A 23,326-nucleotide genomic window follows, 5' to 3' on the forward strand; every position below is an offset into this window, starting at 1 on the left:
CAAGCTTGAGTAGACACTCTGATATTTTGACAGGGACCTAATTGATTCTGATTTGAATTCGCCACTTCTGTTACAGCGCACATCGTCATCATCCCTATATCTTCGTGTCAAAAATTGCCGTGATAGTACAGCGAATCCTCTCGTTTTTCAACAGCTACGCATGGCGATTTTGTTCGAGATAGGCCGAGCGACTCAGGCTAAGCATCCAATTTAAACCATATGACTATCATATGAAATACCACAGAGTTTCTATATTCTACACATTATTACGATTTGTGCATGTTCTAGTACCATATGATGTTGCTATTACAAGAAAATTCGATTTGTTTTCAGGTAAAACCCAGGTTTTCTTTCCAGTACACCAACTTTAAATGCAATACACTAATTAGCGGCGACTGCTGTTTGTGTATTATATTTTACTGCATTTTATCCGTTAAGATTTTTAAATCGCCGTAAAAATTGTGATATATTTAATTTTAAGAATTACAAATATACTTTATAGGTATAAAGGAACACGTTTAGCCCATTCAGTTAAGATCCAGGTGCTTGTATAGAATATTCAATCACAAGTCTTATAACACAATGCATATGTAAACTTTCTTTATCTGTGTCAATAATAGAATATTGATTTCAATAGCTCACCAACGGAGTATGGAGCTGTTGGAAAAAATATTTATAATACACTGCCTCATTTCAAATGTTTAGTTTTAGTTTTGGTTTTGGTTTTGGTCACGTGGTTTCCTATTGTCCTGCCTAACCACTTGAATCATAAGATATCGAACTCATTGTTTCTACCTGTTGTTTAAAACCGAACATTTGTGTCAGTCAGTTTCGGTTTTGGTTTCAGTTTCTTATAAGTGGTGTGAATCGTAAAATTATTTGATTTGAAGTTACCTACTCTAAGTATACAAAAGAAATGTTTAAATTTCGCAGTGCAATATTCACGAGGAGATAAATCGAGCATGGTAATCTACATTGAAAGACGTGCCGTCGTTTTATCTTTTCAGTTTCTGTTTCCGTAACCGTAATAGTTTTTGTAAGACATTGTTATTCTGAAGTGGTAGTCTCCCAGGTGTGAACAATCTTTTATTCTAGTCTTTTGTTAGTTACTGAAAATTTGAAGCTCGTGAATTTCAGTTTTCGTTTTGGTAAGTTATATTGATTTTTTACATAAAATCTTGAAATGTGCGGTTGGGTGCTAATCTAGACAAAAGAAGAGTCTAAATTTTACGGTCCTAAATTCACGGGAAATTGTACGGCTTCAATTGACTTGTGTTTGGTGTATATGCACTTACGCCTAGACGTAAGTGGCTCCTGAAAATAGTCTTGCATTGAAATATATACTAACCATATTGCCAAGTTATAAGCAAAAGTTTTTCATATTAGCGATGAAACGAGCGTCTAAAATAGTCAAATATCTCCCAAATGAGGCGCGTACAAGTGGTGATTTGGTAATCATGCTTTATATTGAAATGCAATACAAAAGAATTGCACTGGAGCAAAGATAATGTATACCGTGTGTCATAAGTCTGTTCCTCCCCCCATAAGAAAACCATTTTAACATGCTTTAAATTAAACTTACACAATTAATTTGATATTAATTTGTTACTGGTTATTGTTTTAGATTAATTAAAATGTCACTTAGCAATTTATTTGAAGTTGTTGTCTCTTTATGGTCGATAACCTCCGAAGGTATGCAAACCTCGGGTATTGTTGTTTTTCTATTGAAATCCGAGGTTTGCAGACCTTTGAATCTGTCAATACATACAAAATTTGCTCTAAAAATTTAGAACAACGGCCGACATATTTTTTCTTTGCAATGCGCCTTTGGATTCATTGCAGCTAGTAGCCCAAAGGCAAATAAACAGAGGGGGTACTTCCATATTGATGCTACGCTCCATGGGAAGTCAGAATATAGGCGGAACGGACTTTCGACACACGGTATATTCTATTCATTCGTACCAATGGTAAGCTAATCTGATAATTGGCTGGGTCTATATGTAAGGCTCGGGTTTATTTTAAATGTTATTTTTGCAGAGCTTATTTTCAGTCATGGATCATACTGATACATTTCGCAACGGATGGAGAGGGAGGGAGGGAGGGAAGGAGAGGGAAATACTTGAAACTGAACAAGTGAGAGTGGGAGGGGTGAGGAAGAAAGTGAGGAGAGGGGGACACTGAATGACCAGAAAGAGAAGAACTCGAGAGGAGAGAGTAGGGACTGGGGAGGGAGTGGGGAGACTGATCATGGGGGGGGGACAGGAGGAAGCAAAATAGGAGATAGACATTGATTGAAGGGCGACACTGTGGCCATGCACAAGTGCTTTGGGGTTCGACAGGCTCATAAGCGGACCTTTTGTGATTTTAGGGCTTATTTGCAACGTTTTTACAGAAAAAAGTGGACTTTGTCATTCGGATTGGCATGCATTTTGTCAAATCAATATAGATTTACCAATGTTAAAGAAGAGAGGGCGCTAGGCCATTAAAAACACCGATTTTATTGACATAAGCAATCACCTCTATTGAAATAAGCTGATTGGTACTTCAGAGTTAACAATGAAGTCAGATTACAGTAACTTACTGAATCCCTTCAGGAGGAAGCAAAATAGGGAGATAGACATTGATTGAAGGGCGACACTGTGGCCATGCACAAGTGCTTTGGGGTTCGACAGGCTCATAAGCGGACCTTTTGTGATTTTAGGGCTTATTTGCAACGTTTTTACAGCAAAAAGTGGACTTTGTCATTCGGATTGGCATGCATTTTGTCAAATCAATATAGATTTACCAATGTTAAAGACGAGAGGGCGCTAGGCCATTAAAAACACCGATTTTATTGACATAAGCAATCACCTCTATTGAAATAAGCTGATTGGTACTTCAGAGTTAACAATGAAGTCAGATTACAGTAACTTACTGAATCCCTTGCGTTTTCGTATCTGAACAAAAGACTTACGGAAACTGAAAAGATAAAAAGACCCGTGGTTTACAAAACCGAATAAGCCTAAGCTATTTCACCTGTGAAAAAATATAGACCATCGAAATAATTATTTGCATTCGACATTACAAAAGGGGCCACTATTGTAATTGTATAGGTGCTATAAACAAAATCGATTCATGTCCTTAATCCCATGTACCAGAATCGATGGAAGGCCATTATATGACCTCTAATAACCTAATGACTTTTACCAGAGAAGATGTAAAAGAAGGAGATAGATGCAGCTATCCTCAAACAAAATATGTGTGTTGCCGCTCATTCAAAAGCAATCACGCTATTTAGGTTTAACAATAAAATACAACAAAAGGGTTCGAACCCATGACGGGTGTGATACACAAGTTGCTGCTTACTGGTTTTAGGGAAAGGTCAGTGTCTGTATACCATCAATACCATGCATACCATGCATGCAGATCCTAACATCCAGTTTATTTCAAATAAAATATGACCGAAGTTCCATGGCAAATAATAATTTTGCACGCTTGGTTACGCTTTCAACCTCTACGATTTATGATACAGACTATTTTCAATTATCAAAATATCTTTATTAGGTTTGCAGGAAATGACAGGAAAATACATTAAAACAATAAAATATAGATGATCAAAAATCATCCCGTTTCTAACAAAATCCTAAAACACTCTCCTAAATAATTAATATATATTCCAAAATTGGCGGATTTTTTTGGAATCTTTACAAAACTACATTTCTTTCTTATAGTATCCACGTGCGGTATCCCTGCAGAGCAACATCAGGTTCTTAACACACACGTGTCATACTTTCAAGGAATTATCTATAGAAACATTGGATATGGTTTCAATTCTGGAGTGAAAATTAATCAACCGTAGTCGGCAAGGCACATCACATCAAAGGCTACTTTCAAGTAGATGTGTAACTACTTGAGACTAAAGGACTATGAATAGGTGCGACAGGATAACCTACGGGATTATCTCAAGGATATAATTCCGTTCTTCCTCCTTCTTTTTCAACTTTCCTGCTTTTACTGAAGCAATTTTTACTGCAAAAAGTAGAAGATAGAGGGGAGAAGAGATTGTGAGTGGTGTGTGTGGGGGGAGCGTGTGTGGGGGATATAAGGGGGTAAGGACAGGGAGAAAGAGAAACAGATGGGAGAGAGCATTAATTGGAAGTGAAAAGAGAAGGGGGAGGAGAGATCGAGATAGAGGAGATATCGAATGCAGGGGAGGAGGGGGCCACTTAGGGAAGAGGTGGTTATATAGGTGGGGGAGAGGGGAGCCCCCTCTTAAAGAGGTATGGGTTGTGCTTACCGGGGATAATAAACTAATTCATAATCAAATCATATCCATGCATCATTTATGTTTCATACAAACAAACAAACAAACAAACAAAGCCCCCACCCCATCCCATCCTTCAATATACGCGCATGTATATGATTTCTAGGCCTAGAACTCGTGAGTGTAATATCAAGGGGGTGACACTAAATTCACGGTTGTTCTATTAGCAACGCAAAATCTATGAAAAATTCAGCTGGTTTACTAGCTAGAAAGTGAGGCCAGTTATCGATCCGTTGTAGCTCGTTATGAATAATTCATGTTCGACCCCTTGGATCATGTTAATTGAGTTTGGCAAATAACAACGTTGTTAGTTTTGCGAACTTTGCCTGTTCAATGAGAGTATAGCGCGCCCCAATACATCTGGGCACAAACCAGGCGAAAACGATCCAGTTTAATGAAATGGCGGACGGGTATTCCCATCAGGCACCAGTGATATGTTTTTTCAAAGAAAGTCTACTAATTTGATATGAAATGACATTTTGCAATAGCAAAGTCAAAATTAGGACTTGCTGTCAATAATATGAAGGAAATATGTGACAGAGGCAAGGTGGGAAATACAAGTAGTATTTAAGTTATAATAACCTTTGATACCCGACCTGACCTTCCATCATGGCGCCATGATTCGTCTTATGTATTTCTATTATGCTCTCAAGTAAAATAAAATACCAATCTGCACTGAGCAGACAATGTTACTTGGCTCCCAGCATGAATTATTGATTTTATACGGAGGTAAAGAAATGCACAGTGTATGTGCATGATGTGCAAGCATACTCAAATATTTACGGTAAATCTGAATAGTGGTCACATGTTGATATATCATGTGTTCGGGAAATCACGTGGCAACATTTTAAGATTTCAGGCTTGTTTACTAGTTAATTGCCACTTGTACTCTTTATTATTTATCTTTGTTAATTAACATATATTTTAAATGCTAATAAATCGTGGTTGGCTGCCCATGATATCTGTTCAATTCAATGTTTTATGAATATAATTCTACCACGCAGAGGGGGTCACGCAGCAGAATTTCACATCACCTGACTTAGCTAGATTTCGAAGCTCTGCTCTTCAAATTCATGAAACTTTCAAAGTTTATACATTTAATATATTTAATATGATACTAATTTTTGTTATAACCAACTGGTACACGAAATATACTAGCTTATTACCTATACAGAAAGGTGATTATCAGCCTTCACTCAGCAAATTGACATGCCCGGCATATGCAGCCATTCTCCGTCTGGATTACATGACTGTCGCCCTCAATACGTCTGGGCACAAATTTAAATAACAATACGCTATTTACATATCAATGCGGCCTCATGCTAATTAAAGCTGCCCCATCCAGGAGTTCATCTATGGTAATATGCCACCTTCGACAGAGAGCATCAACTGTCGTCCGCGGATAGATTTCTGATATAAATCATGATAATAATTATGTTAGCACAATAGGCTATTGTATACTTCTGGTTATATAGAGAGTTCCCGTGTTTTGGGTTACCCGCCATCTTGGAGGGAAACCTAAACTCCGTTTACAATTTTGTGAATACCAACACTCGCGCAATAATTAGCAAATGTTATTTTGTAGAATGTAGCACCAATAGGGTCATTGACCAAATCAAAGGAATGAGGAATACGGCGGTGCGAATTACGTTATAAACACTATTGTAGTCCGTTCCGCTTGAAAACACGGGAACTCTCTATACCCTATACTGTGTCCTCCCAGCATAATAGTGTTATGAACGCAGACCAGATCTGCTCTACTTTTTAATCCCTTGATTTTTGGTTTCTGAACAAAAGAGAAACCAAAACAAAAGATTTGAAATGAGGGATTGAAAGACGTGGTTTACAAAACCGAATAAGCCTAGGCTAATTCACCTGTGAAAAAATATAGACCATCGAAATATTTGCATTCGACATTACAAAAGGGCCACTATTGTAATTGTATAGGTGCTATAAACAAAATCGATTCATGTCCTTAATCCCATGTACCAGAATCGATGGAAGGCCATTATATGACCTCTAATAACCTAATGACTTTTACTGAAGCAATTTTTACTGTAAAAGTAGAAGATAGAGGGGAGAAGAGATTGTGGTGGGTGTGTGTGTGTGTGGGGGGGGGGGGGGTTGGGAGGGCAAGGGGATATGGGCCGGGAGAGAGAGAAACAGATGGGAGAGAGCATTGGAAGTGAAAGAGAATGGGGAGGAGAGCTCGAGATGAAGATATCGAATGTAGGGGAGGAGGAGGGGGAAAGGGGCACACCGTCATCATCCCTATATCTTCGTGTTAAAATTGCCGTGATAGTACGATGAATCCTCACGTTTTTCAACAACTACGCATGGTGATTTTATTCGAGATAGGCCGTGCAACTCAGGCTAAGCATACAATTTGAGATTTTGAGCGCCTGTCACACTGTTTCTATTCTATGTTTTACGATTTTCGCATGATCAATATATGGCTGGCCGTAACCGCCACAACGTGGAGCTGCTACGCGTAGCTTACTTTTCGCGGAGCTAAATTGACCAATCATGTTAGATCTTTTCATTACGCGGAGCCAGTGGATGCATCCTCGTTCCAGAGAGAGAAAACTCTTGCCAAAATTAATGTTTACTATGGGGATTTTAAATGAATCGATTGTAAATAAACCACGACCAGTTGTACAGGATCAATACCATGATTAGTGTATAGTCAATGTTACCTTGCATGCATGTGTAATGTGTGTGGCGTGTTTGTTTGTTTGTTTGTCTACTGTGTCAGGCCAGGATCACTGACACCCACGGTACTGATACTCTCATACTATCACGGTGATCATATTGTTGAATGTTGTTGACTTAAAAATAATCATGATGCAGTCATGTCTACAGTAGAACTCACCACGACCTTTGAAGGACTTAAGAACCCTATTAAAAGCTATTAAACCAAGATAACACTCAATGAAAACGGCTCAACTATGTTACATCAGATCTTCTCTGGTTAAATACACACTGCACTTGTGTCTGTTTTACCTGTGCAATGAGCAATGAGCTGGTATTATAGTTTCAGTTGGGTGAACGATTATAAAGCGAACGCAAGGTAACAATACTGTGGGCTTTTGTTTACGAAATGAGACAATAGTCTGCTTATTGTTAACCAGCGTTCTTGAAAATGAGAAGCTTAATGACTTAACACGGTTTAGAAATAATTTCTTCATATTTTTTGGTACAAAAGTACCAATATTTCCAAACACCTAAATTAGCTAAAAATTTAGGACATGTTACAAAACTATATTTTCTAGAATTTCAGAGAATACTTTAAATATTGGCCGGTTATTTTTTACACAGTAGTGACGTCAACTAGGCAATGGCCTATACTTCTAACATACACTATTTGTAGAGGTCACGCGTCAATGGTGAGCGCACTGAGTATTGTGTATAGGAAAACGAACAGTAACTACAGTATGTATGGCCTACTACTAGTATATAAAGTAAATCCGAACTGGTTTGCAGTTTGCTGAAGGTCGAATTCCGCAGGGACACCGCGCAAGTTATACAAATTAGCTCCCGGCGATACACTGCAGATCGCAGAACTGTGTGCATAGTTTACCACCACTCTGCCTAGCTATATAGTTATGTACAATACTGTATGAGTTTTTTATGAGTGCATGTCCATCTTAATAATAAGTCAGTTCGTACTTTTCATAAACTACTTTTTGAATCATAACTTTCGTGACCGAGGATATCTTGCAACTACGTGACGCTCGTCTGGCAAATTCTTAATGAATAAATTCGCTTCACGTAATGAGTAAGTCGTACTTAATTAGTCAGTTTTACCTCCGAGTAATGAAAAACTCTAACATGATCATGATTGGTCAATTTGGCTCCACGGAGCAAAAAAGTCAGCTACGCGTAGCAGCTCCACGTTGTGGCGGTTGCGGCCTACCATATCAGTATCCCATATGATATTTCTATTGCAAGAAAATTTTATTTGTTTTCAGGTTTTATCTTAAATACACTAACTGGAAATTAAATACACTAATTAGTGAGGACCGGTATTTTGCTGTGGATATGTTTAACTGCAATTTGCGGGTAAAATTTGAAATCCTGAGTAAAAATTTTGATCATATTCAACTCTTTGAGAAAAAATTTATATAAAAGAATGCATGTAAAATCCAGCTGCAATACAATGTACATTATTGACACACTATCACTCTCTTTATCTATGGCAATAATAGAATATCGATTTCAATCGAATTGAATACGATGCTCAGTTTTGAGTTTGTAGTTGACTACTAAGCGACCTAAGCGATCGATTGCTAGCCAATCAGATAGAACTCCTTTTCTTGCGTTCGGTGAAATACCAGTCGCCCGTCGCTCACCAACGGAGTATTAAATTTATATTTATCGAATAGGAAGTCGACACTGTGAGGGGTAATTTAGGGAAGAGGTGGTTATATAGGGAGGGGAGCCCCCTCTTAAAGAGGTATGTGTTGTGCTTCCGGGGATAATAAACTAATTCATAATCAAATCATCTCCATGCATCGTTTATGTTTCATACAAACAAACAAATCCCCCACCCCGCCCCATCCTTCAATATACGCGCATGTATATGATTTCTAGGCCTAGAACTCGTGAGTGTAATATGCCACCTACCTTCGACAGAGAGCATCAACTGTCGTCCGCGGATAGATTTCCGATATCAATCATGATAATAATTATGTTAGCACAATAGGCTATTGTATACTTCTGGTTATATACCCTATACTGTGTCCTCCCAGCATAATAGTGTTATGATTGCAGACCAGATCAGCTCTACTTTTTAATCCCTTGATTTTTGGTTTCTGAACAAAAGAGAAACCAAAACTAAAGATTTGAAATGAGGGAGGGTGTTGACACTGTGCAGCGTGGTACAAGTTGAAAGATCAGATTTCATAATATCAGGTACTGTGAAAATATTCTTTGCTTACCAATAGTGTATCCCCATCCTACCATCAATGATACGAACGAGCCAATAATCCATGTGTCACTTGTAAGCTGCTTAGTCAACTCAGGTAATAACACACCAAAACTTTGTATAGTTCCAAAAGCAAAAACACAGTAAATGTTACTCCAACCAGCACTATCCACGACTTGGCATTGTCTTTGTCGGCCATGGCCTGTTTGGAATAACTGCTAGTTTAATCGTTAAGGCGTTTGACTATGGTGCTCGATCGGGTGGTCATGTCTAGCTATGCCTATTCTAGCCCGGCAGATACGACGTACTTACTATTAAAATTTGTATATGAAGGTCATTTGAAAAGAATATAACCTGCTTCAGCTGCTGCGTGAATAGGGTATTGTTACGAGGCTTAAAGACTTAAGGCCAAATACACCTTTTCCCAGTTCTCATATTATTGCACAGCAACAATTTTAACACTGTTCAGACTTTGTCATTTTTGACATTTGCTTAAAAATTACCCTTTCATAGTCTTGATTTAATAGCAGCGACGTATATAGCTTGCAACACTATCACGGCGTCTTCTTTCAGCGTAGTGATGTTAACAATCCTCTGGTCACAAAGGTCAGTGGTTAGAACCAATGAGGTTTTTAATAAGAATGAAGAGGGGTTACGCAACGCATTGCTCATTTGTGCTGATTTGATTTGCCGACAAGCTATTCATCGAGAGGTACCTTTTGTTCTGCCATTAAAACGGTAACTGACCTGACAGCATATGAACGCTTTACCAGGCAGCTTACTGTCAATAGGTGATCAAAAGAAAGTTATGTGAAAGTGGCTAGTAGCCAAACAATAGGAAACGAGCCATGTTAAATCTGCACTCAAGGTAAACGGGTCATAAGTCCTGGATGTTTAAAACCTCCAATTCAAAGACAAAGAAAGACCGAAAAGAAACAACTGCACAGTATAAAAGCAAAATCAATGTCCCTCTGCCATACATCAAATGACTTTCTGATAAACTATCTTACATTTTCCGTGACCACGGGGTCAATGCTTACCACAAACCGGTCGACACCGTCAGATATTTCCTAGTACATCCGACGGACAAGACCCCAAAACCACAACAAAAGTGGTGTAATCCATAAAATCAGCTGCCCCGAATATAAGAACACTGATGTTAGTGAGACAAGTAGATATTTCGGCACCAAGTTCAAAGAACACACTACATGCACTAGAACCATTACCCCCGAACAGCATTTGGTGACCACAAAGCTGATCATAGACATGATATCAGTATTGACAATGTAGAAGTTGTCGGCATGGAAGATCATTTTTGGAACAAAAAGATCAGGGGAGCCATAGAGATACAGATTACAGACACCAAAACCTACGCTCAGTAGGGATTCCGGATATGACCTTCCCGCCGTCTACAATGATCTGCTGACACTTGACCACCCATGTGACCGGAGGATTGTAAACATCATTACGCGGATGAAGATGTTGCAAGTTTCGACGCTGATAATCAAGACTCTTTTAAAGCAAACTAATACACTGTTTGATTAAGTTAACAAAATCTGCATCTTTAATGAAAAATATGATTGACGATAAACATACAAGTACTTTGTACACTTTGTAAATCACATTAGTTAATAATCACTACTTATCCAGCATTCATCTTCTTGTTGATTACAAAGTTCTGTTGCCCTCAATGTTCCGGACGCATACAGTAAAAAAACCGACAGAACAGCACGGTTGAGTGGATATTGTGATGTGCCCTAAGTAATTTAATTTGATAATTAAACTTTGTTTACAATTTCATGCGGTTTCATGGGAGATGTGATCTGTGGAAATCCCTTTTCAAGTAATCATGATAGAGTTGGTGTGTAATGACAATTTCGAGAAGTCCCTTATAATGATTAGTTTATTATAAATAAAATATAATCACTTTGCTAAAGAGTGGTCTTCGCAGGACACGTTTGGATCAGGATTTACATCAGTAACGTATACACAAGTCGAAACCTTGCAAGAACTACACACAATTGCTCATTATTATTTGTTGAATATAAAGTATAACAATCTAAAACAGCCAAGGTTCGAGATCTTGTCACCTCTGGGTTACCACCGCTTGACTGTCAAAAGTGCGAGTAAGATATTTAGGGGTGAAAAAAAAACATTTGAAGAGTGGAAAACATCTCTAGGGTGGATCTATGTAGTTTAGAACTTGGTAGTATGTAGTTTTTCTTCAAAATAAATGTTTTTCCTCAATTTGGGCCCTTACAAAAGTGACACTTTTAGGTGGTCAAACATATTCACAAAATATTTCCAAATGTCATCCCAAGTGACAAAAAAGCCGCCTAAATTGATGCGTCGTGGCTGGTGTAGATTATGCGAATTGGCTGGAATTTGACGAAGAATGCAAATGATGTGCATTCACTGCAGCCTCAATAAGCCAAATCGGCATTGAAATTTCGTGTGGGCATTGTGGGGCAGTTTTTGCAGTTTTTTGCAGTTTTGGGACACTTTTCCCCCTGACCTATCAGGGAAAATGTTTTATTGGATTAAAAGATGTTCAAAAAATATGAATATGATATAAATTAATTATTTAGAATATTGTTAATGATAACATAATTACAATAATAAATAAATGAATAATAATTCGAGCAATTTTTACGATATGTCAGAGGTCAAAGTGTCCCTGCTAAAGTGCTCTCAAATTCAGGAAGTTACAATGGGAATTGGCCTTATTTGCAGCCTGTAAATTCAGGGTGTCTCAACTGTAACTTTGTCATTTAAAAATATTACATTATAAGTGTCTTTGAACAGGAACCTTGTACAATTGTTTTGATACATAACTTAGACCAGTTTTCTTGTGAATGTTAGATGCAAAATATAAAGAAACATTTTATCGCATAATCAAGAAAGGCATTCAAAAAACAAATTACAGCCTGCCACGTATACATTCTTACTGGTTCCCTCAAAAATCGTAGACACTTTAGCCTCTCTCTTATAATAGTAGCTTGTGTTTTAATATTGTTGGTCAGAAAACCATGAATAACGGTGTTTATGATATCACTATTGGAATGCATCATAATTTGCTTCAACAATGGATCATTAGAAAATCATATGCTAAGTAAAATGGAATCATTTACTAGATAGATTATTGGATGACTTTTCTTGATCTCTAATTAAATTAAAAAACTCGGTCGAGTTTTGCCAACGTTTTAAAAAAAAAGACATAAATAAATAACGGATAGTTAATGAAATGAAGAAGTAGGAAGTTTTGAAAAAAAAACCTTTCCCCACTACACGAGCAAAAAAAAAATCGCAGCCTTCGGCGGAGAATTTTTTACAAGACCCCAACTTCCTACCCCCCCTTGAAGTCTAATGAAACGTCCATTACACTTCAAATTATTGAAAAACCGTTTTAAACAAGTTATATTTTGGGTTTTGGTTTAGGCAAAAACGTTTTAATATATTAAATGTCGTGTTATATAAAGGTCATGAAAACGTTTCAAAACGTTTTGTATGAAAACACACTGCAACAATATTTTTAAAATGTTTTACAAATATTGTTGTAAACTATTTTTGCAAACATTTTTTACCAAATATTTTGTCAACACTTAATAACATTATGTTAAAGTATTTGCAATAGGTTATCAAAAATGTTTTTTAATGTTATGAAAACGATTTATACCCTTCATCTTTACTTTATATAACCCGACATTTAAACGTTTTCTGACAACCTTTTATAACCTTTTGCGAAAGATGTTGAAAACGTTTTTTGTTTGCTGGATTGGGTCAAATTGCACGACGAAAAGAGAAAATATGCAAAGAAAAATTATATGTGCAACTGCCCAAATCATAGGTCAATTGTAAATTCATAATAAAAAATATGATCATTTGACCAGTATTAATGTGTTTTAAGAAACTCCCTATATATGTACCGAATTATATTAGGGCGACACCAAGTAGCAATGAAGTTTTTCATATTATATATATCCTCTAATCCAAGTGAAACTGCAGCAAGTACAAATACAGCAGCTAAGATGCTGAATGATACCGTAAAACTCAATGTCACATCGTATATCAAACCTGAAAAAAAAAATAGGAAAGATAATAAATTCAACATTAAAGATAATCGTCATCATTTTTGTCTTCATCTTTATATTGTTGTTATGGTCACCAATCATCATCACCACCACCACCACCACCATCATCATCATCAACAACAACAACAACAACGACAACAACAACGACAACAACAACAACAACAACAACAAGAAACATATTATATATTTTAGAAAATACTTTTTTTAAACAAAATACATCTGGGTTGCAATAAATTGCCGTCCCTTTTGAAAAGCTTTCGTTCTTTTCTTTTCTTTTATTTTATTTTCACTTGTCAACCGAAATGTGTTTTTGTTAAAACTGTAAATTTCCAAAATATATAGGTAAGGGATCAACTCAAAACCGTTGCCGGCGGTTGAACCGCTTTCCATTGTTTAGAACAATAGAAACCGGGTCCAACCGAACTGAACAACCCTGAACCGGCGGTCAAGTTTTGATGTGATCCCTATAAATAATGCGTCAACACAATATGCCGGTCCCATGAAGGAGTGTAGCAGCCACAAAGGATACTTCGAGGTCCAAAACGAGTATTTCGCCTGTAAAATTTAATTTATTTGTACTCTTTGTTTACCTGTAATGATACCACTTGTAATTGAAGCAAACCCAGTGAATAAATGAAACACGGCAAGCACATTATAGTACTGATCTTCATCTGCGACATCCTTTGTAATAATGTAGATTTCAGCTCCAAGGGCGCCTATTGCGATGCCAAACAAAATGGACGTCAAGCTCATGCCCACAACACTGGTGAATATAGTCGTTAAAATTAGCGACACTGCTCCCAAACATGATGACGAGTACATGATATGTTTATATGTTAGTTTCTTATTCAGGAATGGAAGACTCATTCTGATTATAAGCACACCAATTCCACCACAGCTTGCCACTATTGATGATTCTTTTAAAGACGCTCCATTTGCAATAGCAAAGGACACAATGTATATTAGCCATCCGTTAAACACATACCCATAAACAAACCCAGGCACCAACACACGAGCCAAGAATGGCTTATTTGTCAGCAAACTTAGAATCTTGCGTGACGTCTTTGTTGAGTCTTTCTCGTTTTTAATTTTCAAATCAGGAGCATCAATTGATTTGCTAATCGACGGTATAGTTTCTGTTTGGTTCTGTTTTTGAGGTCTTTCCGAATGTAATAGCGCACCAACTGGAATGGTGTGTAAACCAATTCCACAGATCAGTAATAGTGCACCCCGCCAGCCGTAATTGAGGAGGAACATCTGCGTCAACAGTGGCATGATTGTGATCCCAATTGCGGTTGCACAACAGTATATGCTGACAGCTGTTTGGTAGTGTTTATCAAAGTAATATGGCACCACACCTAACATGATGTTTTCTTGCATCAGTAGAAAACCTGTAAAGAGACCAATAAAATTTCATTATAAAGAGAGTAGCTGGGGAAATCGTAAAACCTCTTACAAGCATATTTAATATGTCAATCTCAATTGTTCCTGAAAAACTAAAAATAGCTAAGGTTATACCAATATACAAAAAACAAGACGCTGAAGTCTTCTCCATTATAGACCAGTGTCACTTTTACCATGTTTTTAAAAGATTTTAGAAAGACTGGTATTTGATAAATGTGTTAACTACATAGATACTCACGAAATCCTTAATGACAAACAATTTGGATTTCGATCCAACCACTCTACCTATATGGCTAATTGGCTCTATTACAGCTGGTGGATACAATTAATACAACCGTGGAAAAAAATAAAGCAACTATTGGAATTTTCTTAGACTTATCAAAAGCGTTTGATACAATTGACCACAAAATACTTCTTCATAAATTAGAGCATTATGGATTTCGTGGTGTGGTATTGGAATGGTTTACAAATTATCTAAGTAATAGAAACAATAGTAATAGTAAACAACACGTGTGACTCACAACTTAAAGATATTTTATGTGGTGTCCCACAAGGATCAATATTAGGTCCACTATTTTTTATATTATATGTTAATGATATCACTAGTAATAGAAACAATAGTAATAGTAAACAACATGTGTGACTCACAACTTAAAGATATTGTATGTGGTGTCCCACAAGGATCAATATTAGGTCCACTATTTTTTATATTATATGTTAATGATATCACTAGTACCTCTAACATTCTGAATTGTATACTATTTGCTGATGATACCACTATCCTTTACTCGCATGAAAATATTGAGAATCAAATAAATATCGTGAATGCTGAATTGAAAGAAGTAAGCAATTGGGTTAGAGCAAACAAGTTATCAGTTAATACAAGCAAAACAAATTATATGTTATTAGGAACGCCTCATATGACATCAGTCAAAGTGCAGCAAGATTTAAACATCGTCCTAGACAACACACTTTTGGATCGAGTGAAACATACCAAATTTTTAGGTGTCTTAATAGATGAAAACCTCACCTGGAAATGTCATATTGACTGCGTTTCCAAAACTTTGTCGAGAAATATTGGTATCATGAACAAATTAAAACACTTTATTCCTGATCGAATATTACATACCTTATATTGTACTTTTATTTTGCCGTACCTCAATTATGGAATTCTAATCTGGGGGAATACATGTAAACTTTATTTAGATAAACTGACCAAACTCCAAAAATGGGCAATAAGAACAACTTCTAATAGTCATTATACGTAGAAGTCATACCAGACCTTTATTTGCCAAATACAACATTTTAAATATAGAAGATATGTATTCTCTTGAACTCGGGGTATTTATGTACAAGAATTCCATACATGAGTTACCTAATTCATTTCATGAGTATTTTATAAAACGTTACTGACATCCATGACTACCAGACAAGACGAAATAATGATCTCCAGTTAACAAAAAATAAAAGAGTTTTTTCCGACCATTCCATTCGAACGAGCGGGCCCATACTTTGGATAACTCTCTAGATAAAAAAATTAAAAACTCAAAGTCCATAAAACATTTCCGCAAACAGCTTAAACAAAAACTTATCTTTAAGTTCAATTAGGCCATTCTCGAGCACTGTAATTTGTCATGTCTGTTAGTCGTTTTTATTTATATTTGTTGATTTCATAATCTTTGTTTTATTTTTTCGTCCGGGAAAGGCAATTCTCAGGCCTTATTGACCTTCCTGCCTTTTCCGCCATATTGTGTTTCTTTTGTACTTTATTGTAATTGATATATTTTTGATGTAGTTGTATATTTTTATATATGGAAATAAATGAATGAATGAATATCTTAGCACATATTTTTTTCTTATTAAATATCTCTCTATGCATAGTGGTACATCAAAGAATTAAAAAGAGAAAATAAACCAGGCCTGCATATCTTGATACCTTATTTGTCAAGATAACTCAAAATATTTGTTGCCACATTGACTCCTTGAATGGAAAACGATACATTTTCAAAGATGACACTATAAAGCAACTCAAATCAGTGTACCATTCAATTGTCTACATGACCGCATTGACCAGTGTCCTCTAGCAACAAGGCAATATTTTAATGGTTTGCGGTGCAACTTTTGAATTGGCATCGTTTTCATTCAAAGGGTCAACATGTCTACAAATTTTGGCTATTAAGATAATGAGGAATCATAATTTGCAGGACAAAACCGTTTTTCCTATTTCAGTTTTAAATGTTGATGCATATATTTTGAGGTATTATCTCATAATGAAGGGGGTAATTACTTTATTTGGCGTGTTTATTGAAACATACTGTTAATAGTTAAATCCTCAGCAAAATAGCATACTCGGTGCAAATATATTTGAAGCTTGTACTGCCTTCACACACTCATAGACTTGTTCGCCTTGTTGGCGCAATTCAAAAGGAGTAAGTTTGGACAACTCAAAAATAGTGTAAAAGTTGCCAAAACAAAATTCATTTTAGTTATCCGAACTTCAAAACTGCTGAAAAAAAGCTCAAAAAGTTCCGTCAACTAATCAACTTTGTTGGCATTACTTAAAAGTTGATGTAAGTCGTTGCGTCAACTTTTTAAGTAATGCCAACTTCTGAATTCAAGTTCAGGGAACTTAGAAAAATAAACAAGGTTCAAAGAACCAATTAGTTGAGTTATTGTAACTCAACATGTAAGTTGATGTAACTCGTTCATATTAAGTTAATGGTACTTATTGTTTTGAGTTATTCCAGTTTGGTACTTTGTTACTTAGTTCACGTAATTGGATAATTTTCTGCACAATTAGCAGTATTCAAATATTTATTTTTGTAATCAGTGCAAAGTTTTGTATACTATAGCACACCTCTAGAAAATTATGCTAACCTAGTTTCATTTTCTGAGTTGTAACAACTCAATAAAGTAAGTGCAAATGAGTGCGACCAACATAATGATATCGAGTCAGCGTTACTCAAAATTGTACGCGTTGGCATTACTCGGAAAGTTGACGCAACGACTTACATCAACTTACTGAGTAATGCCAACGAACAATTTCTATGAGTGCAAGTAAACAATTATTGTTGTATGCGAGCGCTAGACTGTAAGGCCAAAAAAAAAATATTGTTGTGTTGCCCTCAAGTGGAAAAATGGGAAATTTGGGTCGGACGGTCGGATTTTTTTTTTTTTTTTTTTTTTTAAACCATCCGTTTTAAAAATCCCTCAAATATTAAATAATGCTTCTTCAATTAGGGACATTTATCAATTTTGACTTCTGGATACCTGTTAGACATAAATTAAAGATTAGTCTTTCAATAAAATATTAATTTTAAGTGAAAAACATTGAGTTTTTGAACAAATCTGTAAAATCATCATTAAAAAAAAAAAAAAAAAATTGCGACCCTGATTTTTCAGGATTTAGGGTCGGACGGTTGAGAGCAACACAACAACTTTTTTTTGTTGGCCTAATGCATGACTAATATTTAGTGACCTCTACCACCTTCTTACACATGCAAACTAAAAATCATTACCTGCTAGCAGTATTCCAATCAGGAATGTGTATACATTGTCTGCACATGCGCAAACTATCAAGCCGACATTTGAGATTATACCACATCCAACCGCTACAACTCGAGGACCAAATCTTACTAGTAAGGCATTGGTTAAGAGGCCTGGAAAGTCCAAAAAATACAATAGGATTATAATACTGGCAAACCCAGGCACGATATATACAATCATTACGACTGACACAGCTGGCGTACTTGCTGGGATTGCAGGGGTGTAAGGAAGGAGGCAATACCCACCTTTCGCGGATTATTTGGAGCCCGAAAATGGCAACATATTAATTAATTTGTTGCTAAAAATTAATTCAAATGAAAGTTAAAAAATATCAAGTTAAATATAAAAAAATCAAAATTCTTTCAGTGGCGTAGCGTCAGGGTCAATTAATCGAACTGAAAAATAATGTAGAAAAAACGGCCGGTGCGCCCTCAAGCGGGCTTGGTCATTACAAGTTACAAGTTAGACTGGTGAATAGCAAAGTGTCATTAACATTTTGTACAGGGTTCAACATTTCAAAAATGAATCAAACAAATTCCCAGACAAAACGGTATGGCCTTTGAACTTTGGATATTGGAGTCAATACCGTAAAGAGGCCCGGTGTAACTTTAGCAGGCATGAGTAATTTTGGCAGGCCACATTTTACAAGTTCAACTTATTTATATAAATCCATTAGAAGTTGTTTTCCTTTTCCTGATTTTTCCTGGTAGGTTTCTTTCTATTTTTCTTTTTTGAAGATACCGCGTTGTATATCACCAAAATAAATCTGAATGAAAATCTGAAATCTGAATAAAAGAAGACGAAGAAGACATAATCTGGTAAAATCGCTTGTTTCTTCGATTTATAAATAGCTAAAATTTCGTGAAAAGTTGTAAATATAAAGGCAGAAATTGGAGAGGGCATTATGACGTCATAACGTCATAACGCCATAATATGGATATGTTGGTACTTAAATAGGCTTAATGTACGATTTCCTTCAAATTTTAAATTTGTCATTATATACTCAAATAATAACGAGGTAAAGTGAAAGAAACACTGCTTGTTATTTTGGCCGTTTAACACGCAGTTCTATGGGAGGACATAAAGTCATAATTCTTTAAATTATGACTTTATGTCGAACTTTGCTCTGTTTACCTACAAACACAAGAAATTTGGCTGATTCCATTTAAGTGCAAGTTGTGACATGTGTAAACATTACAAATATGCCAAAAAATCAGGTTTGAAAAAAATTAACTAAATTCATATTATAAGATCGTACATTATGACTTTAACCAACCATAAATCAATCACATGAATCTTTAAAAGGTTGTATGTGATGATCTTGAAAATGTCATTTATCTTTCAAATCTATTAATTTTATGGAAATTTGCTTATTGAAAATGAAAACAAAACATTTTTTCTTTGAGCCTTGGCATTTTGATTTTTATCTGAACATCTATATCTAAACCTTTTTAAAAAAAGCTACTTCTGTAAAATGACCAAAAATGTACATGACTATTGCACTAACCCCGCGACTTGTTTACAAACCAATGTCAAGTCAAATAGCGTTAAGGTATGTTCAACGGTTCATCGAATATAATTACCAAACCATTTTGGGCATATATAAGTATTTTGCGACTTTCCAGCGAAGTAGATCTAACTAATACTAGTTTAAAAATAATATACTACGCCAAAAAAGTATCCTTACACTTGGAAGAAATATCCTAATTTGAAATATAAAATATATTTGAGTAAATTTATTTGTTTAATAGGTGCACTATCTAATCCGGCACATTATGAGACCCCATTGAATCCAATGTGATTTCAAGAAGCAAAGTTACAAGCATTTGATTAGACAAATGTCCAGTTTTAAAAGTGACAAACTGTCCTATTCAAAACTTCACAGACTAGACATCTGGTTTGAGAGTGGTGAATCTATGAGTGCCTTTAATTTAAAACAAAAGGAACAAAAAAAAACTGAAATAAAAGAACCGACAAATAAAATGAAAGTTATGAAAAGTACAGAGAAGTAAAAACTGAAATAAAAACTGCTATAAGTAAAGCTTCATTGAAGAAACCGTGTTGTCTCTTTGTTGCGCTTGTTGGAATGTTTTTGCGCCTTGTATAGGCCAGTTTGTCACTTTAAAAACTGGACATTCGTCTATTCAATTGCTTGTAACTTTACTTCTTGAGGTCACATTGGATTTACTGTGGTGTCATAATGTGTAGATAGATTAACAAAAAATTACCCCAATATTGTTCAGTTGTGAAATTGAGATAATTTTTTTCAAGTGTAAGGATACTTTTTTGGCGCAGTATATATAACTATAAATAACATTCATTACGTATTATATTGTCCACACAGAAACTTTTTTTATATAATGTTATGTAAGTATAGAATCTCGTAATAATTATGTAAATATCATCTCAAAATTGTGTAATATTTACGAAATTATGTACAGAATAAAATTTTTAATAATTTAGCAAATATTACATAGTTCTGAGGTAAATTTTACTTAATTATTATGAGGTTCTGTGCTTACATAACGTTGTGTAAAAATTTCTCTGTGTGTACTTTTTTCAAAGAGATTGAGAATAAATAACAACAAAATAGAAGTATACTATTCATTTATATCGCACAAATTCGATAGCTAACATTGTGCGCTTTTGAAAACATGAAATTGAACCAAAGCCCGGCGCTTTACCAACTGAGCTACATGTGGTTGAGACACACATTTACTTGTCCGTATATAACTATGTGTATTGATGAGTTGGTATTGAACCCTTTACACTTTTGTGGATGGGGCTCTTCATGTTTGCACGATAGTAAGCCCATATGTTAACCATTGAGTTTTTACGGTATACTATGTGCATATTCTTTATATTTAATTGTATGGTCATTTCAAGTGAATCAACTGGTGAATTTGGAAGAAAAACGCAATAAACGGATGGAGAATAATACAGCTTGTGGCAGAACAGACAAATACAATTTCAGAATTGAAAGAGAAAAAAGGTGTAACTCAAGGGTGGATATGTTCCCCAAATCTCTTCAACACGCAGAGAGGATTGTGACATAGGCGCTATAAAGGGTTTACGGGTATGAAGTAGGCATAAGGATAGGTAGGCATCGCTTCACATACACTTACGATATACATACAACACCGCCCTATATGAAATAGCCGAGCTCATGCATGTATATAACTATATATAATCATTATTATGTGAACACTGATGGCGCTATTTTTAAAGTAAATTAATATTATATGTGACCGTACAGCACGAATGAGCCGTAAATGTCCTCAATTGTATTCCGAGTTACAGTGTAAAATGGGCATGAAGGTCGTATTCATTGGTACCTCAATTTGGTGCTACGTGTACCTCATTTAATGAGATACACGTAGCACCAAATTGAAATACCTATGAATATGACCTTCATGCCCATTTTACACTGTAACTCGGAATACAATTGAGGACATTTACGGCTCATTCGTGCTGTACGGTCACATATGAACAATCTTCCAAAACCTTCACCTCTCTACCCTGCAGGCTGCCCTGTCCTGCCCTTGGCCTAGAAATAAGTGACACGGTTTTGGTTCTAGGAATAGTTCCGAAATCTGGTTATTCTTTAGTTTAAAAACTTGCTATATTTTGCATTTCGAAGGCATATATCCCTGGCGTGGCCCACAATCTATGGTTATGGATTTTGAAATGTTTGATGACTGCATAGCATATAATAATAGGAAGACCAAAAAATGTGCTAGGATCTTCTTTCCTCTGTATATTGATACACCGTATTAAGAATTGCGTTATTATACGTTCCACAACTGTTTGGAGTTGTTTTCTATTATAGTTTATAATGTTTGAGTGTTTTTATTTCTATTTCTATGTTTGTAGGATATATTCAGCTTGAGGGTAACATCGGTAAAACCGACTCAGTCGTTTTTAAAGGAGTTTTTATTTTCAAATCTGGAGAATACACGATACTAATCATTCGCAGCAACCATGGATTACCTTATCTAATATAGCAATCCTGGATCTTTTTGTATACAAGTAAGGAATTCATATTAACAATACTCGTAAATATGTCTTTCAGACCCCGGGTTCACAGCTACCAATGATATTCAGTATCATTCACACTTTCCCACAAAAATCTAATGTAAGCATATCACATCAGCTTAGCCAACACTGACGTTTGTAAGTTCCCTATATTGGTTGGTGTTCACATGCGTAACCACAGAAAACACGCGTGAAAAAAGTTCTTATGAAAGGACACAAAACTCTAATCGTCGATTTTCAAGAAAAACATTAGTATTTTTGTTTCAAGCTATAGTTTAACATGTTAACCTATTTAAGGGGTTGGTCATTTTTGGCGAAAGTAACTTGTTTAGAGGTGTTTCGATGATAATGATAACTGTTCAACAGAAATTGGTCGAGTAGATCATAAGTTAAAAACTTGAGCTTGACCTTTTATTACAATCTCTGCAGTGTAGTGAATTATGAAAGTACCTGTATTGGACTGTTTGCTACACGGTGAATGGAGACCATTGTCGATGTGCCATTCTTTAACTAACTAATAAAGGTCAGATTTTTAATAATATAAGTCCATAATAATATTCTGTGATAGGCTACTGTGAAAATATTCTTTGCTTACCAATTGTGTATCCCCATCCTACCATCAATGATATGCACGCGCCAATAATCCATGTGTCACTTGCAAGCTGCTCCGTCAAAGCTGGCAATAAAACACCAAGACTTTTAATAGATCCAAAGATGAAAAACACAGTGAATGTTACTCCAGCTAGCACTATCCACGATTTGGCATTGTCTTTTTCGGCCATGGCCTGTTTGGAATAATTTCACTGAAGTTAACTGTAAATTTAGCTTTTTGGAGCTAGCTTAATCGTTTAGGCCTTTGACTATGGTACCTGTTTGTAGGTGAAGATGCCTTTTCTATTATTATGTTACTATACAAAGTGTAGGTCATGGTAGTCCGAGGCATAGTGTGTTCATTCAACCGAGTTGTATAATTGTGTCGTCCTTTTTAATACTATGCACGTGAAAAAAAGGTCGTCAAGT

General features: G+C 35.8%; 1 protein-coding gene across 1 annotated transcript; it reads right to left on the minus strand.

The window, feature by feature from the left end:
* Positions 1 to 13,122: 13,122 nt before the first annotated feature.
* LOC140143429 (monocarboxylate transporter 13-like) lies at positions 13,123 to 23,088 on the minus strand. Its single transcript, XM_072165284.1, has 4 exons — positions 22,902 to 23,088; positions 18,244 to 18,384; positions 13,912 to 14,712; positions 13,123 to 13,304 (listed from the first exon to the last, which is right to left on the minus strand). The coding sequence occupies exons 1-4, from the start codon at positions 23,086 to 23,088 to the stop codon at positions 13,123 to 13,125; spliced, it is 1,311 nt and encodes a 436-aa protein (XP_072021385.1).
* Positions 23,089 to 23,326: the final 238 nt, after the last annotated feature.

The sequence above is a fragment of the Amphiura filiformis genome, unplaced genomic scaffold (assembly GCF_039555335.1).
Source record: "Amphiura filiformis unplaced genomic scaffold, Afil_fr2py scaffold_21, whole genome shotgun sequence".
Lineage (NCBI taxonomy): Eukaryota > Metazoa > Echinodermata > Ophiuroidea > Amphilepidida > Amphiuridae > Amphiura > Amphiura filiformis.